At 50.9% G+C, this 18212-nt stretch overlaps 2 protein-coding genes and 1 long non-coding RNA gene across 4 annotated transcripts in view; 2 read left to right on the top strand and 1 right to left on the bottom strand.

Annotated features, from left to right (window-relative positions):
• Window positions 1-2120, top strand: part of Vps45 (vacuolar protein sorting 45 homolog) — a 56869-nt gene extending 54749 nt beyond the window's left edge. The window contains exon 15 of the mRNA XM_026404018.2: window positions 1501-2120. Within this exon, the coding sequence (XP_026259803.1) occupies window positions 1501-1588 (88 nt within the window). The 3' untranslated portion in view covers window positions 1589-2120. The remainder of the gene's footprint in view (window positions 1-1500) is intronic.
• A 4311-nt stretch (window positions 2121-6431) lies between these two features.
• Window positions 6432-14076, top strand: Plekho1 (pleckstrin homology domain containing O1). 2 transcript variants are annotated; one of them, XM_026404031.2, is made up of 6 exons: window positions 6432-6554; window positions 7050-7187; window positions 10574-10714; window positions 11381-11485; window positions 11831-11932; window positions 13287-14076. In XM_026404031.2, exons 1-6 carry the CDS (start codon window positions 6525-6527, stop codon window positions 13983-13985), a joined length of 1215 nt encoding a protein of 404 aa, XP_026259816.2. In that variant the 5' UTR covers window positions 6432-6524; the 3' UTR covers window positions 13986-14076. The 2 variants fall into 2 exon arrangements, with proteins under 2 accessions (XP_026259816.2, XP_026259815.2); XM_026404030.2 differs by having other exon boundaries at window positions 7041-7187.
• Window positions 14077-16034: 1958 nt separating this feature from the next.
• On the bottom strand, window positions 16035-17812 carry LOC144249083 (uncharacterized). The gene is made up of 2 exons (XR_013342144.1): window positions 17659-17812; window positions 16035-17491 (listed from the first exon to the last, which is right to left on the bottom strand). It is a non-coding gene; the product is annotated as an uncharacterized LOC144249083 (long non-coding RNA).
• Between the last annotated feature and the right edge of the window lie 400 nt (window positions 17813-18212).

Here is an 18212-nt window from a genome sequence, read left to right as displayed (position 1 = left end):
ATTAATTCCTTTCTTCAGCATACCTTTACTGGGTGCCTTTGCTAAGCCCTGGAGAAACAAGCTGAGTAAAAGGTATTCGCACCCTGAGGAGTTCATGATCTATTTTGGCAACAAGAATATAGACAGGGCCATGTTAATAATACAGTACTAAAATAGCCCTAGGACTAAGTGATAATAGTGGTAGAAGTGACCGTTCAGCATGGGGGGTTTGTGAAGGCTTTGCAGGAAAAGTGGTTTTTGATTCTTAGCCTTAAAGATAAAAAGGATTTCGGCAGAGAGAGAAGGGGCAACCTTACATCTCAGACACAGAGCACAGTAAGAGCAAAAGTATGGAGGTGTGAATGTTTGTGACACGTTTAGGGAAGAGTGAGTGCTGTTGGGCGTGGATGGCAGGGACTACCCTGTGGGACATTGACCTAGACAAGTGAGGGGCAGCCTTAAAATTCAAATCATGCTGAAGGGCACCGTCTCTAGTCCATGGGTTTGAATCCCAGCTAAGCCACTCACTAGCTGTTGTGACACTGGCAAGTCACTTTATCTCTCTACAACTTTTTCCATTTTTTCAAATAAAGATAATAGGAGCAGCTATTTCATAGGGTTTCTTGTATATATATTCACACATACGTGTGTAAAACAGTTCTCTGAACAAAATAAATACAATGTATTATCAGGCCACAGTAAATGTAAATACTAGTTATGATCAGGCTACAGTAGGAAGGGCTTGAAACTTTATATACATTTTTCTGTAAATAAAAGGTTTTAAAGAAGAGGTGAGAGTATGCAATATGATATAATCTGTATTTTAGAAAAATTACTCTGGTGTGTCTTTGGAGAGTAGATAAAATAAGGAAGAAACTCAGGCACAATAAAAGTTCTGAGACAATTTCAAGAGTATAGATAGAAGATGCTGATGTAACATGGTCCTGAGTTAATATAGGAGCCTTGCCCTTTAAAATTCTGGGTTCCTATCTAGAAATTTCAAACTTAAAATCTCTCAATCCATCCATATATCTATCTACCTATCTCTCTCTCTCTCTCTCTCTCTCTCTCTCTCTCTCTCTCTCTCTCTCTCTCTCTAGTACTAGCAACTGAACCCAGGGATGCTTTACCACTGAGCCACATCCCCAGTCCTTTTTATTCATTTTGAGACAGGGTCTCATCAACTTTCCAAGGCTGGCCTTGAACTTAGAATCCTCCTGCCTCAGTTTCCTGAGTCACTGGGATCACAGGCCTGTGCCACCTCACTCAGCATAATATCAATCTTAACAACGTTACAAGTTTAATCTAAAACACACAGTGAGGACCCGGGGAGAACAAAGGGACTCTCCTTCTACTGTGGACGTGTTAAGGCTCAACTGAGAACTTGTATTCTACACCAACTATCAGACCAATGCTTTTGCATCCTATTCGTATCTCTGTAGTTCAGTGTCATGAGCAAGATATTCTATTTTTGAGGATACTTTTGCTTTTCCTTTAAGTAACCTCAAGTCTTCTTGTCAGCTTCCTAGAGGAAATTCTGGCTTCTGGACTGCACAGCCGGAGCAAGGAGAGCTCTCAAGTCCCTTCCAGGCCAGCCAGCAGGAGATGAGATGATGGTGGAGAAGGTGGAGAACGGCACAGCTTCCCCCTGGCCCCCCACAGCCTCCCACTGACCCGAGGGCTGGGAGAGGGTCTCGTGCTCTGGTTAGAATTCACCTCCTGGTACCTGTGGTTCCTGAACTGCTAGCACAGACACCCAGACTCCCAGAGATGCGCTCGCTGAGAATAAGTCTGAACCCTTCCCAACCTACTTTTCTTGTGGTTTCTTTATCGAGTAAATGTATTCCTTGTGTATTTGATAGTACAATCACTTCAGTTTATGGTGGATTTTGTTGGGATCTTACTTGGGAAAAGAGTTATCAGAGCCCAGGGGGTTTAAAAGTAATCATGTAGGTACATGCCACCTTCCTCGATTTCCTCTCTTCCCTTGACCCTTTTTTTCTTTCTGTTAACCACATGCCTGCACACCTCAGTTCTGAGAACTTACCGTGTGTCTTTAGAGAGCCATCCAAAAATTGTCCCTACCCTGGAACTTTCTGTGGCACTGAGAAACCATGTATGACCACAATAAAAAATTCATTTTGTGAAATGATACGAGTGATTTCGTTTTATTTCTTTAGGCTTCCTTTGTGGAAATTCATAAAGTGAGGCTTGAGATGACTTTTTTCTTTTAAACATTTTTTAGTTTGTTTTTTTTATTTTTATGTGGTGCTGAGGATGGAACCCAGTGCCTCACACATGCTAGGAGAGTGCTCTACCACTGAGCCACAGCCCAGCCCTTGAGATGACTTTATACCAAACCACGCAGGCATTGCCTCTACCCAAGGACATTTAAAGTACACCAAAGCAAGAATTATCCTGGTATCAATTTGCCTCTCTGGAAAGCGGAAGAAAGAGATGGCATCAATGATGCCAGGAAGTCAAGGCATTCTCAGATCATCATAGCAAAAACACCACAGTTCAACCTCCCCTTTGTCTTCTGTGGCTCAGTTTCCTCTTTATAGTAGGGGGGCAATGCTGGTACCTTCCTCCCAGGATTGTTAAGGGTTAAATGAGATAATACCTGTGAAGTACTTAGAACATTGCCTGCTCTGATAAAGGTAAATAAAATGGATTCCTTTCTCTAAGTTGGGGAATACAGGATTACTATGCAAAGTAACTGGATTCCTGCGGATGCTTCCAGTGCAGGGAAAGAAACGGAAAAGCTGAAAGATGGGTCCCTCCCCATTTTCTCCACTCCTCAACTCTCAGCGTTGTTTCCTTACATTCACTCATGGGAAGCCATCAGGATTCTGTTCACAGTACACCTAAGATCAAAGGGTTTTTTAGATAATTTTTTTTTTAATTCTTCAGTTTTTGTAAGTTTTCAAGACACTTTGCACTTGGGGAGGCAGTATGTTAAATGCAGCATTCTACAAGTTATATAGTCTTCAAAAAAAAGTGGAGAATTCCCTCCTTCAAGTAGAAGTACCTGTGCTTACCTTCCTCTTGACAAAATAACTCTGGAATTTAAAAAAAAACAGACTTCTTATATCATTCTCTTCATTATTTGCTTGCTTCCATTGTGGCGGTTCATCTAACAATATCTAGAAATCTTAGAAATGAACACTACCCACAAGGAGTTTTTTTTAACAGCACTTCAAAAAAAATGGCATTTCTTTGGTAACAATGACTCATTTTTATATCATTTACAGAACTGAATCCCTTATTTCTGGTCCTTAATTTTCCCTTTTAAAAACATCATTTTGATTAAGGTCTTTTATGCTTTTTTTTTTAACAGTCATTGCACATTTTATGCTTTTAATAACCCCTTCCCCTCAGAGATTGAAACACCCTAGTCAAAACCTGTGTCCCATTTACAAAAGCCAAAGGATTTTTTTTTTTTAGAGAGAGAGAGAGAATTTTAATATTTATCTTTAAGTTTTCAGCGGACACAACATCTTTGTTTGTATGTGGTGCTGAGGGTCGAACCGGGCCGCACGCATGCCAGGCGAGTGCGCTACCGCTTGAGCCACATCCCCAGCCCCAAAGATATTTGTTTTTAAACAACTGTTTGGTTAACAGTTTTTGCTCAGTAAATTTGCAGGCAGCAAATCACAAGTTTTTACCTCTGGTAGTCTTCGTTTTTCCCATAAGTGGAATTACTTATAAAATATTCAATTGAATAATTACTGGCACTGATATCTTAAGATTGGACATAATTAGGGAGGTAACCCCATCATAAGTCCTCCCAGTATCTCATCTTCACCAAAGACGAGATAAAAATTGGCTTGAGCATTATTTTTGTAGTTTGTGTATATGGTAGTGTCAAGTTCATTGAAGAGACAGTGCTATAAAAATGTGTAAAGAAACCCAAGAGTGCTTATTCCAACTTCTTAAGCTTTTGGAAAACAGTCTCCCATAGATCTAAAATCAGGTGCTATGAGGTTCACCTGGTAAAAGAGAAATCAGCTTTAAGAACAGGTCAGGGGAAGAGTGTGGCATGTGGAAAGAGGGGTGGCTGCCGTGAGAAAGGGAGAGAGTGTGAGGGATCCTAAGGGCATATTGATTGGAAGAAACAGTACAACAGTTCAGGTTAATGAGAGAGAGGGAGAGAGAGCGCCAGCCAGAGATTTATATAACATCTTAAGGAGCAGACAGGCAGAGAAGGTTCTGCAGCCCACATGCATCTGCTCTAAAATCTGAAAATTACTTTGGAGGGTTACTTTTTATGGGTCCCTCGGCCTGATGTTTCACAAAGCTGTAGCTCCTATGTGATACAGTGACAAGAAGCCCTGTACCCTGCCTTTAGAAGGGACTCAGGTATCTGTTGACTTAAAGAGCTACTGTGAAGGGAGGAAGATAGGGCAAGTCATTGATTCTTTCTTTCTCATAAGCCAGAATCTGCTTGAACTTTACTTTTTTTTTTTTCCTCCAAGTGCTGGAGATGAATAAAACCGGGGGGCTTTGTGCATGCTAGGCAAGCATTCTACCACTGAGCCACACCCCCAACCCCTATTTAAACTACTAATCCAAACCATTCCAACCTGCCTGGCTAAGAAGCCCTCAAAAAATCATGCAGGCTGGTTTCTTCACCACTGTCCTAATATTGGTACATTTTGCTTCCTCTTACTCATGTAGCCAGGATTTTTTAAATTCTTTTTTTCCATCACTTTTTAAAGCAGATGGGAAATAGAGACAGTAGGAAGGAGAAGATGGTTTGAGAAATATGTTGGGGGGGGGGGGGTGCGTGCACAAAATCTGAATAGGTGACTAGAGACAGAAAGCCTGGATTCAAATCCATTTAGCCAGTAACGTGTAAATTTGGGCAAGTCAGTAGATTTGCCATGCCATCTCCTCATTTCCCAAGTGGGGATGCTAATACTTTTCTATATGCCTCACAAGGTGGCACTAAAGATTTAATGAAATGATGAGTATTTTTAAAGGATCAAGTTCTGTATCCGGCTAAAATAAAGGAACGAGTTAGGATGGTTATTATTGAGAGGAGTATCACTGGGTTAGGAGGAAAGGCGGGTCTGTGAACAGAAATGGCATCCCCCTTAAATGTGACAGATACCAGAAAAATAAAAAACGTCCTCAGCCCCTCAATCCACAAATTTAGCCAACGTTTTATCTTGAGACATCTCCGGAAAAAGAATTTTTGCTTTTTTCCTACTCTTCCGTGCCAGGGATATTTAATTCATTTTGTGGTTATTGTGTGCCTCCCATATGCCAGGCAATGTGTTTATTAGCTTACTGTCATCTCGTGATGAGCCCAGAGAACAATACTCCTATTTTCGAAGGACTTTCCCAGGTCATCTCCTAGACTCCTCTTTCCTTGATGATGGAAGTGGCAGTCCATCCCTCACCATTGAATATGTTGAGGACCAGAGGCTCAAAGAAATGCAGTGACTGGATAAAGGCCACAGAGTTGTGATGAAGCCAGTGGTCACCGCGGCTTTCCGACCACCCGCCTCCCGTCTACACGAACTGAAAGACGGGAAGTTGCCAAGGTGTGTCCTGCACGCTCTGAGGCAGACCGGGCAAGAGGGGCAGCAGAGGTTCCCCTCGTCAGAGCATCCTCTGGGCCCTGGGCCCTTCCCTGGCCTGGACTCCAGTGTAGACAGGATCTGGGGCTACAGAGCGGGGCAGGGGGACAGACCCCCAGGAAGCCTGCGCCCCACCTAGAGTCACCTTCCAAGTCCCCTGGTATAACGGATCATGGCTTTGGGGACAGGGCTCTCTGGCCAGCACTTGGGCCGCTGCGTCTGGAGCTCAGAGACCCACCTCCAGTTTGGGGCTACTCTGCAACCCCAGAGGCCCGAGGCTCTGTCACTGGGGAGTCCGCAGCCCCCTCGTGCCCCTGCCAGCTCGGCCCCTTGGAGGCACGAAACTTTTCCCCGACACCTGACCTGCCCGGTCACTCTGGGCCCGGGAGGGGCTCTCCGTTTTGGTCTTGGGCTCGGGAGGGCGGTGGAGTCGGTCTCGGGGATCTCCGTCTCCCAGCCCGTGCGTCTCCGGGGTCCCCTCGGCCCGCGCGACGGAGCCCCGGCGGCCGGGCGGCGGTCCTGGAGGCGCCCCCCTGGCCGGGGCGTCGAGGCGGGGTCCCGGCGGGGTCCCGGCCGGCTCCCTCGCCCTCCGGAGCCAGAAACAAAGGCGGGAGCGCACTCGCCGCGGCCCCGCGCTTCCCGGCCTTCGGAGCCCGCAACGTCAGCGGCCGCGGATGGAGCCGCGGGGCGCGGGCTGGGCCGGCCCCTGCGCGTCGGGCGGCGCGGGTGGGCGCCGGGGCGCCGGGGGGCGGGCGCGGGCGTGCGCGAGGGCGAGTGCGAGGGAGGCCGGCCTTCCGTGTAACCGGAGCGACAAAGGCAGGGCCGGGGGCGGGCGCGGGCGCGGGGGCGGAGCGGCGGCGCCGGGACCTCGCCGCCAGCCTCCCGCTGGGCAGGCGCCCCTGCGAGCCGCCCCGACCCCCTCGCGGGGCGCACTCGGCCCGCGCCCGCGCCCTCGGGATGATGAAGAAGAACAATTCCTCCAAGAGGGTGAGTGCGCGCCCACCCGGCGTCGGGGCGGCGGGCTGGGCCGGGAGGGGCGGCCTGCGCGAGCCCCCCGCCCGCCGGGCCGCGCCCGCGCCCGCGCCCGTCCCCGCGCCCGGCCCGGGGCGCCCGGCGGCGGGGCTTTGTCTGTGGACCCGCGTCGGGGGCCGAACTTGGCTGAGTTTCCGCCGACCCGCGCCGGCTCCTCCCCGACCCTGGCCGCCGCGGGCTCGGCTCCGCGGGGCCGTAAGACAATGAGAAAGAGAAGGAGGCGCCGCTAGCCCCGGGCTGCCCGGAGGCCGGAGCGCGCGAGGCCGGCGGTCGGGGCCCGCGGAGGCCGCCCCCCTCCGCCCGCAGTTTCGGGGTCTGGGGGACGGGGAGTCGCTCGGAGCCAAGACCTGGCCCCGGGGGCGGCGGACCTGGGCTTCCAGGCTTAGAGACGAGCGGGCCGGGTCCCCTCAGGGTCTGGTCCTGATCTTGTCCCTGGGACAGGGGCCTCAGGATGGGAACCATCCGTCTGCACCGCCCGAGAAGGTCGGCTGGGTCCGGAAATTCTGCGGGAAAGGGATTTTCAGGGAGATTTGGAAGAACCGCTACGTGGTGCTGAAAGGGGACCAGCTCTTCATCTCTGAGAAGGAGGTAGGTGCCCTTTGCCTCTAACTTGGCCCTGCTCCCTCGGCTTCCCCTGCCCACGGGGTCTCGGCAAAACAGTGGTGGCATTAGTCCCCATCTGCTGAGAAAGGTCACCCCTGAGCGAGAAGACCCGAGTAGGAATTAGAAGTTGAGTTGCTTCGTCTCAGTGTTTTTCTCTTTGCAAATACCTCTCTGACAGCAGCGATTGCCCCCTAAGTTCTCAGCGTCCCCTGCTGTGCCTCCCACCTGTCCTGCCTCCTGAAATGTGGACTATTGTCCTCCTTTGCTATTGTTGCTGGAACACGATGTTCAGCTCCCCCCTGTCCGGCCGCCACCCAGACCCGGCCTCCTTTCCTGTCTGCAGGAGGGTTATCAGTAGCACAGCCGTCCTGAATCATAGAAAAGACAGGAGCCAGGGCCGCTATCTTTTGACTCCAGTAGTGGATCTGTGAGTGCCAGATAGTTACGTTGGTAGAAGTCACTGTTCCTAACCGGTATGCTTGGTGTAGCTCACCACTCCAGTTAAAAAAGAGGGGGCATTTAACTCTTGTCCTGCCCCCTTCCTGCCTACCCCTATTTGTATGGAGGCGTGAATCCCTGTATGTCTCTGCATGGTTTTAGCTGTGTAGTTCAACATGAAAACATAGGCCACATTTGGTCAGAACCTGCATCCAGATCATTAGATCCAAGCTCTTCTCCCTTTTGTCCCCAATGCTTGGGATGGATACCACGGTATCATACTGGAAAACTGGAATTGCTATTCTGTGACTATGACCTGTACTCCCCTTAGGATTCCTCACCCCAGGCTAGCCGGGAAGCCCTCTGTGAGTCTAACCTCTTCTGCTTTTGGCAGTAGGCACTTTTATTCAGTAGATTATATGTAGGTAAATAAATCCTTTTATGGTATTGAAACAGACACATGTTCAGCCCGGAGAAAGTACTCATCTGGAAACGGTATCTACTGAGGCAATAGGGAAAGGCAAAGCCACGCCAGGGCGGAAGACAGTCTGAACCTAGCTACTCACTCTTGGGAACTTGCTGGCAGAGAGTCTTAGGGGGGAGGTAAGGGAAGACTTTGACAGGAGGATTTATTTTTAAGGGTCACCTCTGCCAATCACAAATCCTACAGAAAGTTTTTTTCCACAATTTTCTGGCTTTCCAGTTTAGAAAGAAAGAAAGAGAGACAAAGAGTCAAAGTGTCTCTCCTGTCTTTCCCGAACTTGATAATAGCAGGAAACTCTAGTGAGCAACCGAGAGAACTTCCTACACGTCAAAGGGGGAACTAGAGAACAGTGAAAGGGTAGGAGAAACAAGTCATTTTTTTTCTTGTTTATTTATCCACACAGCAGAGTTTGGGTTGAAGGAACATGGTTGAGCCTTGTGTGTGGAGAATGGGATACAGAGCCAGGGAAAGGATGGAATGATCTCAGCATGGTGTCCTATGAGTCAGGAGCATCTGATCAGTCCTGAGGCCAACTGACCCCCTGTGGGGAAGGGTATAGCAAAAGAGGGAACAGCATATTGATGTTACTTTTCTTGAGAGCCTGTTTGCCTGCTACTGTGGGCCTGAGTTAAATGTGAAATTGACCGAGGAATCCAAGTTTTATTCTGTTCACTTCCCAAAAGCTCCAGAACCAACAGATTCAAGATTTAAACAACAACAAAAAAGCATAGTATATTTATAATTTGTTTTAATACAAAAAAAAAATTCCTAACCCTCTTTCCCAGAGTTTACAGCAATCATTTTTTTGTTCTTTCCTCCTAAAAAGGCAGGGTCTCCAACAATTACTTCCACCATAGAACTCCTTCTGTGTTTGTTGTGGATCATTTTCCTCATTTTCCAAGGGTGCCCTTTCTCAGGGCTGGGGCATCCTCTGAGCTGGAAAGCTCATGGTAGAGGAAGTTAGGTTCTAGACAATTCTTAGCAAACGTGAAAAATTCCTTCTTATGGGCAGTGGGTGAAGAATCAGAGGAAAGGAAATGTTAATTTGGAAGATGAGTAAATATAAATGAGATCTTGAGAATTAGCTGGGGGGAAAAAACAGAACACAGTGGAGAACAAGGCTCCCAGGAGTGTCCATCTTTTCTGGGCATTAGAATATACTTGTTCTACCGCTTGTCTATCCTCGGCTCCTACCCCTGCCCTACAGTGGCTAACCTCTGTCAATGTCTCCTGTTCCCCGAGCTCCGTATCAGCTTGTGTCCCAGCCAGAACTCCTTGCCCTTCCCTCTCCCTAAGGAAAACAGAACAAGTTACTCTCTTCCCCTGGCTGCATACACACACCCAGCGCTTTCCTCTCCAAGGTTTCTGGCTTCTGCTGATAGTCTGACTCTGGGGAGGAGGGAGAGGAGGAGGATGCGTCATCCTGCATCCTGGCCCCGTGTTTCTGGGAATTGTTCTTGGATGCCCCTGGCAACACCTTGTCTCACCTCCACCCAGAACCCTTCAAGGCTTCTGGTCACTTCCAGCCCAAAGCCAGGGATGGCTGGGAAGGGGTAGCCCTGGAGGAGCCAAGCCTTGTCCAAACGAAGGGAGCTGTGTGATCATCTGTCCTCACCATCATCACCCCCTGGTCCAGGACCATGGAGAAGGATGGACAGACCCACTCCACCACCATGTAGTCCCACAACATCATGCCAGAATTTGGGAAGCGGGGCTCCTTTGTGAACCAGTTCCAGGCAGGGAGGTCTATGTCTTCCAGGGAAGAACTGAGGCTGCTTGTGTTTTTTAACATGTTTGCTTAATTTTAACAGAACAAGTTCTGGTGGTCTGTCCTTTTCATCCTAGGAAACATGGCCATTCTGGGGTGTTCCTAACTGAGCAGAAGAGGGTAGACAGGCTGCCCAGTCTGGATGAGTCTCTTCGTAGTCGTCTATGTTAGAGGAGAGCAGGTTGGGGACAAGAAGGCCACCGTGTAAACTTGAGAGGCCAGGGGCAGCCCCTCATTCCCTGCAGACATCCTGATACTAGGGCTGTTTTGAGAATTCGCTGGGGGTGGAAAAACAGCTCCCTCCGCTGAACCGCTGAGGACCACCAGGTCTTCCTTACTTGGGAACGATCAGATCGGCCCACTCATCATGTCCCTTTAAGGGCTTGAGCCTTTTCTGCGTCCTTCAGTGGATTCATGGTGAGGAGAGGCTCTGGAGGCGGTAGCTCAGCTGAGGAGAGTAGAGGAGAGTAGGGTCGGTGGTTTAAAGAGAAATCTCGGAGGCCGCCCGTCGGGACCCCTGTGATGTAGAGCCTCTGTGTGGCCCGGGTCGGGTGGCCCTGTCCCGTGGTCCTCCCCTCTCCTCAGGCGCGGTCAGGTCCCCAAGGCCTACCTACACTGAAATTTGGGGGGAGGGGCTAAGTATTTTTATCCTCCTCACCCCCCCTTGGGTTTCTCCCCCAGGTCAAAGATGAGAAAAATATTCAAGAGGTGTTTGACCTGAGTGACTATGAGAAGTGTGAAGAGCTCCGGAAATCCAAGAGCAGGAGCAAGAAAAATCATAGCAAGTTTACTCTTGCGCACTCCAAACAACCCGGCAACACAGTAGGTACCTCCGCGTCCTGGACACCAGGGCACTGGAGGGGCTGGGAGGGGCAGAAGGAAGACCTCCCCCTTCAGATTCTCCTTCTCTGCAGTCCTGGCTCCGAGGTCCCGAGCTGCTCTCCTGCTGGCTTTTATTATTTAACCAGAGAATATTGTGGCCATTTCCTTCTCTCCAGGCCTTTAACCTGTTCAGCCACAAAGTCCCTTTACCTGCGTCCCCAGCAGCCCCCTTGCCTCTCCCCTACTCTGACCCTCGCACACACCTCCATACACACATCCCCTGGGAGGAAGTCACCGGTCTCTGTGCCCTGGAAGGCGATCAGGGTTCTGACTCTCATTCCCCTGATCTAAGGAAACCAGGGAAGCCATTTCTGTCACCATCTACTTCCTCAGACATAGAAAGATCTCAAATATCTGTCCTTTATCAAACCTCCTCTAAGTCTCTCCAGAGCCACCTGCCTGCTTAACTCCCCCTTAGTGGTTTCTAAAACAGAGTCCAAGCCGTGGTGACTGGCAGGGGCAGGAGCTGGGTTTCCTGGAGTCAGGGATGACTCTGGAAGCAGGAGCTGGATCCCAGAGAATGCGATTATGATTTCCTGTTTCTTCACTGTCGAGGTGAGGCGCCAACTCTAACACCCAGGCTGAAACGAGACTCTCCCCTCACAGGCACCCAACCTGATCTTCCTGGCCGTGAGTCCAGAGGAAAAGGAGTCCTGGATCAACGCCCTCAACTCCGCCATCACCAGAGCCAAGAACCGCGTCTTGGATGAGGTCAGGGGCTCACTGTGGGGAGAAGGATGCTGGGACACAGGGAGGATTATCATTCGGGGCCCTACTCACCTGCTCCCCCACCAGCCCTTCTTTTCTCTCTCCCTCTTGAAATCCTTGTTCTCCTTTACCTTCCAAGTCTGCTCTGCCAACTCCTCTTCCCCAGCATCACGATGCCCGAGCCGATGTGGGGGAACGCCCTCACATCCAGTAAATCTCTTTGCCTGTGATTGCTCAAAAGTGGTTTATGGGGTGCGCGTATTTCCCAGTCCAACCACCCTCGGGACTTGGGGGATGCTGGGTGGGACAAACAGTCCCAAGAACACCGATGACAGTACTTCTCTTCAGGTCACTGTTGAAGAGGATAGCTATCTCGCCCACCCCACTCGGGACAGAGCGAAAATCCAGCACTCCCGCCGCCCCCCAACTCGGGGACACCTCATGGCTGTGGTACGTAAGCCTAAAGAAGTAAACATTGTCGAAGGGCTAATTCGGGGTCAGTCTGTCCCGGACAGAACTGTCTACCACCACCGGCATTTGAGGAAGACCTTGATAACAAGATCAATACCCCGCATTCTTCCTGATTCCTCTGAATCAGAAATATTTATTCTGCAATAACATCCTGAAAGACAGATGCAAGCTGCTGCCATTTCCTTCTCCGGTGCCTTCTCTGAAGGAGACCTCTCCGCCCTCGGCGAGCCCTTCTACTTAACTTGCTATTTCTTAATTCCTTGGATGGTGATTTGAACTTTTTATCTTTCTGTGACTTAATTTCTCCTGCTTGTTTCCCAGATTCTCCCCTTACACCTACCAAGAGCTAAGACGTCTCTGCTCTCAGTAATTTCATTGTCTTTGGGGGGAAATGAGATGTACCACCCAGGAAAATTAAAAATAGAGAAGATGAATACCATACAAGATGACGTAAACTTCTGTGTGGTGGGTAGCTGTCTTGATGAATGACCATGTTAAGATCTGCGTGGGGGCTGAGGATATAGCTCTTGCCTTGCAAGCACAAGGCACTGGGTTCAATCCCTGGCATGCCCCCCTCCCCAAAATACAAAAGAACTACATGCCTCCAGAGGAGGAAGGATCACAGCAAACCCCTGTACCATACAGTCAATGGTTTCTTTCATGGATCTGAGCTCTAAGTTTCTAGGAAGTAGTAGCATGAATGTAGACTTTGGAGTCGGGCAGAACACAACTTTGTAGTTAACTGTGTGGTTCCTTGGAACTGCGTATCTGTAAAATGGGGCCGTTGAATATCCTTACCACTTTTTAAAAACCACTGTATTCTGGAACAAAGAACACGGTTTGGCTGGGCCTGTGGTGCACGCCTGTAATCCCAGTGACTTGGGGGCTGAGGTAGGAGAGTTGCAAAGTCAAGACCTGCCTTGGGAATGTATCCAGACCCCGTTGGTTGGCTGGAAGGTAGCCTGGTGGCTGAGGTGTGGCTCAAAGGACGCAGGTAGAAAAGGACTGTGCCAAGTGGAGCATCCCGTGTGTGCCAAGCCCAGTACTGTGCTTGGAGCCTCCGGTAGAGGAAGTAGACACCCCTCGGGAAGCTTGTAGCTAAGGGGAGAATCTGGGTAACAAGCAGGAGAAATGAAGTCGCAGAAAGATAAAAAGTTCGAATCTCCATCCAAGGAATTAAGAAAAGGCAAGTTAGGTAGAAGGGCTCGCCTAGGGCGGAGAGGTCGCCCAGAGAAGGCACCGGGAGAAGGGGACGGCAGCAGCTTGCGTCTGTCTTTCAGACGTCACTGCTGAGGTCCCTCCTGATGACCTGATTCCCACACCTTCTCCCCAGGCGTCCACCTCTACCTCAGATGGGATGCTGACCTTGGACCTGATCCAAGAGGAAGACCCCTCTCCTGAGGAGCCAGCCTCTTGTGCCGAGAGCTTTCGGGTGGACCTGGACAAGTCTGTGGCCCAGCTGGCGGGGAGTCGGCGGAGAGCAGACTCGGACCGGATCCAGTCTTCCTCAGACCGGGCCACCAGCCTCGCTCGACCTTGGGAAAAGCCAGACAAGGGGGCCACCTACACCCCCCAGGCACCCAAGAAGTTGACCCCCTCAGAGAAAGGCCGCTGTGCCTCCTTGGAGGAAATCCTGTCTCAGCGGGACCCTGCCCCAGCCCGCACCCTCCTGCTGCGGGAATCTCCAGCCCCCAGCCCAGCCCACCCGGGCCAGCTGTCCCGGATCCAGGACCTGGTGGCCAGGAAGCTCGAGAAGACACAGGAGCTGCTGGCAGAAGTTCAGGGGCTGGGAGACGGCAGACGCAAGGCCAAGGACCCCCCACAGTCTCCACCCGGCTCGGAGTCTGAGCAGCTGCTGCTGGAGACCGAGCGGCTGCTGGGAGAGGCGTCCTCGAACTGGAGCCAGGCCAAGAGGGTGCTGCAGGAAGTCAGCGAGTTGAGGGACCTGTACAGACAGATGGACCTGCAGAGCCCCGACTCCCACCCCAGACAGACCTCCCAGCACAGTCAGTATCGGAAGAGCCTGATGTGAAGGACAGGAACTTGGTGGGGGGCTTATAGATTCTTATCTCCAAGTGTGGCAGGATGAAAGTTTTTTATTTACCTCAGTCAAAAAAAAAAAAAAAAAAACCACTATTGAACTCACTGCTCTTGCTGGTGCCTGACCCCTCAGCCTTTGTCCCCCTACCCACTTTCCTCACTCGACTCCCCCCTACTTGGCCCTTGTAACGGTAATAAGGAGCTTCTCTGCACCCGGGAGGACACAGTGTGCTCCTCTTACACCCCCACCCCCAGCAGTGGGGAGGTGTCGGGCACACGCACAGCCTTCCGGGTTCAGAGGGAGCCGCGGAAGAGGGGTTTCTCGTATGTCCCATTCCAGGTTCTCTCCGAGGGTGAAATTTCAGCTGCCCAACTTGAGTTCCAGGAATGTGGAGGACAGTGCCACCTGTCCATGCCACAGGAGACGTGGAATTTACCCCAGCCCTGAGGAGGACATGTGGCATTTAAATCTCCCTGCCCACCACTGGCTCCTCACCCATAGTAGTGAGTCTCTGGTGGAGAGTGAACTACGTGGGGCTGGGGCTGGGGCTCCGTGGTGGAGTGAGGACCCGGGTTCAACCCCAGGAGATCATGAAGCCAGACTGAGCTGCTAGGAGGTGCTGTCTCCGTCTCCCCAGCCCTGCCAAGCATGGAGTCAAAGATACACCTGTGGACGGTGCGACGGGTTTGGTCAAATGACTAGGGGGTGACTAACATGGGGGACATGGGGACAGCTGACCCCGTGGAAGAACTGAACTAAGAATGAAACTGACTTGCAGTGCAGGCTGGGTAGGAGAAGGGGAAAACCAAACCTGGGCCTGGGTTCCTCTTTCTGCCAAGTGAGGCTTCCTGTGGCCACTCCCTGCCCTTCCTCAGGGGCTCCCACCAGTCAGCAGGTCCAGGTCAGCTGTAAAACTCACGTCTGCTCCCTCCACCATGGTGCCTGCCTGCCTCACAGCCTTCTCTGGGGTCCGTCCCACACGACTCGTTTTGTTTGCTGCTTTTCACTGAAATGTTCTGTTGGCCTTTTCCGTACTAGGCGCTGAGCCAGGAGTGCTGTACTACTGAGGTGCACCCCCAGCCCCTATTTTATTTTTTATTTGGGGTCGGGGTCTTTCTCAGTTGCCAGGGCCAGCCTCAAACTTGCAACCTTCCTGCCCTAGCCTCCTGAGTCACTGAGGTTACAGGCAGGTACCACCCCACCCAGCTCTCTAAGGTTTCTGGGATCTGTTAGTAACAGTGCTAAGGCCTAGAAGCAAGTTGTGAAGGCAAGATATGAGTGATTTGGGGAAAGAAGGGGTCAGAGAGCATCTGGATCGAGTGAATAAGGGATTAAAAACACACACATCCCTGGTGAGCTGCTCTCGATGGTCTTCCCTAGGTCTCTTCTCTCAACCAAGAGCCAAGTCCCAGAGCTTCACTGGGGGAGAAGGGAGAGGAAATAGGGACGACCCACATATAGACACCAGTCATGAGCCTGTTGGATGTCAGGGACATTGGGCAGGAAGGAGAGAGGAAAATCCTGGAGAAAGAGAAGGATTCAATTCCGTGTGTGTGTGTGTGTGTGTGTGTGTGTGTGTGTGTGTGGTGCTGGGACTGAACCCAGTACCTGGTGCACACGAGGCCAGCACTCTGCCACCTGAGCGAGATCCCCAGCCCCCTTCTTCTGTTGTTGACATTGCTCCTACGACCACATCAGATCAGGGAGTCTCTCCAGGTTAAACTGTCCAGGGATGAGGGATCCCTGCTCTCTCTTTAGGCCCCCACCACTCACTGTCATGGAAGTTTTCTGTCGATGCAGCCGAGAGTTATCTCGTCTCTTCATGGAGGAAAAGGTGTTCTGTTGGATTCAGGGAAAGTGCACTTACTGTCATCACCAGCATCTTCTGGGGGATGAGATGAGGGAACCTAGTTCTTCAGGTTTCCTGTCCTCCAAATAGACTTCACTCTCCAAAATTCCAAGCCTGGCCATCAGCGTCACCCATTGCCACAGATAGTGAAAGTCTGAGTTAAGTTTTTATTTTCTCCTGATGAGTCTCCATTTTTGTATTAATTTTATTTTACCAGCATTTTTCCTTTCTCTCCTCCTTGTCACTCCCACATAATGAGAAAAAAGACAAAAGCAAGAATAACATCGTGTGTCCCAACATGCCAATCATCTGTGGTTCCCAGGGGAACTGGGAAATGAAGGGAGACCTGCAGAGGGAATGGCAGGTGAGCAAAAGCAAAGGACGAAGGTCAGAGGAGACCTGGGCACTGGTTCCTGGGGTTTTCAGTCCCCGGAATTGGCAGCTTCCAATTCTCCAGCAACTGCCAAAATATCCACAACACAAAATTGGGGACATGAAACCAGACGGATCTGGATTCAAGTTCTCTGTCCCTCTTTAGTTATGAGGTCCTGGGCAAGACACGAGCTTTCTGAGTGTCAGTTTTCTCATCTGCAAACTGCAGAACTGTTAATTGGGTGAGGACAATGGAGGGAAATGCATGTCGGTCAGTAAGTGGCTGCTATGCCTGCTGTCATCCCTGGGGCCCAGCGGGCAATGGACAGGAAGTCCCAGTGGCTAGACCCAGGTTGAGAGTCAGTGCACTAACCCATTATCACTTCGTTTTCGTCTACACACTTGATCAGGCCACACGCTGTGCCTGCTGTGCCCCTACCTCTTCAAAGGAAAGAGTGTGCCCGCTGCAAAGGAGGGGGGACGCTATTCCCAGGCTTCAAGGACTTCAGGACTTAGCACAAAGCCAGGCTTCCCACTGGAAAAACACAGAGTGCCTTTGTGGTGGGCTACCAGCAAGATTTCTGGTCTGGGGTTCGGCTCATTGGTTCACTGGCCTACCCTGTGGAAGACCCTGGGTTCAACCCCCCACACCCGCAAATAAAGACAATTTTGTTAATGTCGGCTGTGTGTGTGAGCTCAGGCACCGTGACAGGCTCAGGAAGCATTCCTCTGATTTCCCCTCCTCCTAGCACCTCTCTTCCCTCCCTCCTTCACTCCAAACCATTTTCCTGCAACATTTCTCTTAGTTCCTCCAAATAACTGTGTTAGGCAGTAAATGGGTGGATTGAGTCAAGAGAGGCTCCGTGGCTACCTGGGGCAGCTTCCCTATGACACAGCTGCCAGAGGGCTTTTCCAGGATGTCTGGACTTTCCTCCCTTCCTCTCCCCCAACAACTTTGCTGTAGGCTTTTTCTTAGCCAAATGAACTGGGAAGGGGAGCACCTGTGGGTGGCCCCAGGATGGGGAGAAGGGAAAATCCAGGGAGCAGAGTTGAGACATCGTGATAGATAAAGACGGTCAAGAGCCAAACGCTTCATTCCTAATTCCGTGGCATCTTCCTCTGCTCTCCCGGCCTCTGCCTTAAACTGTGGAGAGGTTGGGGGAGTGGATACAAGCACAGTCCTGATCTTCCTCCATTAGGAAGAGTGTCTGAGAGTCGGCCTGGCAGGCTGATGAGGTCATCTGCGTGCAGTTTCCACAACCTAGCTGTAGGTCGTCTAGGACGAGAAGAAGAGGAGAAAGAAAGGAAAAAGGCACATGTTTCTCCAACCCCTGCTCCAGCCCTCACCAACGCCACGCTAGGCCTCAACTCCAACCCCAGGGAAATAGCTCTTGCCTCCCTCCTCACCCACTATCCCAACCCCGGAGCCAACAGCAAATTTACCTCCTTCTCCCCAGAAACCAGCCCCAAAGAACCTCTCCCCTGTCTGCACCTCACAGGCAAGCAGACCAGCCCACTCTACAGCCCTCAAACTGGGCTCCGCACCCTCCCCCAACACACACACACACACACACACACACACAGCCCTCTCACTCCGGCCCTGAGCTCGGTTCTTTCTTTTTCTGCTATCCTTCTACCTCCAGGTCTCCCAACAGCAGCCAATCCCCAGCCTGCTCTAGAGCCACACCATATATGGAGAGGTTGGAAGGAAACCCGAGTAAAAGCAGGAGCGAACACACACACACACACACACACACACACACACACACACAGAGTTTAAGTGCATTTCTGCACATGATCTTGGTGTGTATCACATGAGTTCCACGGTCCCCGGTTCATCCCACCCACAGAATGAGGAACCTGTTTGCTATTCCCCACTTTTATTCATGCCCCAGGAGAACATCACTCCAATGGCTGCCTCTGACCTAGATTCCCTGCACTAATTACAAGCCTAACGAGATCTCACAAACACCCAACTTAGCACAGCTGAGACCCTC

The sequence above is a fragment of the Urocitellus parryii genome, chromosome 11 (genome assembly GCF_045843805.1).
Source record: "Urocitellus parryii isolate mUroPar1 chromosome 11, mUroPar1.hap1, whole genome shotgun sequence".
NCBI classification, from domain to species: domain Eukaryota; kingdom Metazoa; phylum Chordata; class Mammalia; order Rodentia; family Sciuridae; genus Urocitellus; species Urocitellus parryii.
The sequence above is the reverse complement of the archived record's forward strand: the minus strand, read 5'-3'. Positions and strand labels throughout refer to the sequence as shown.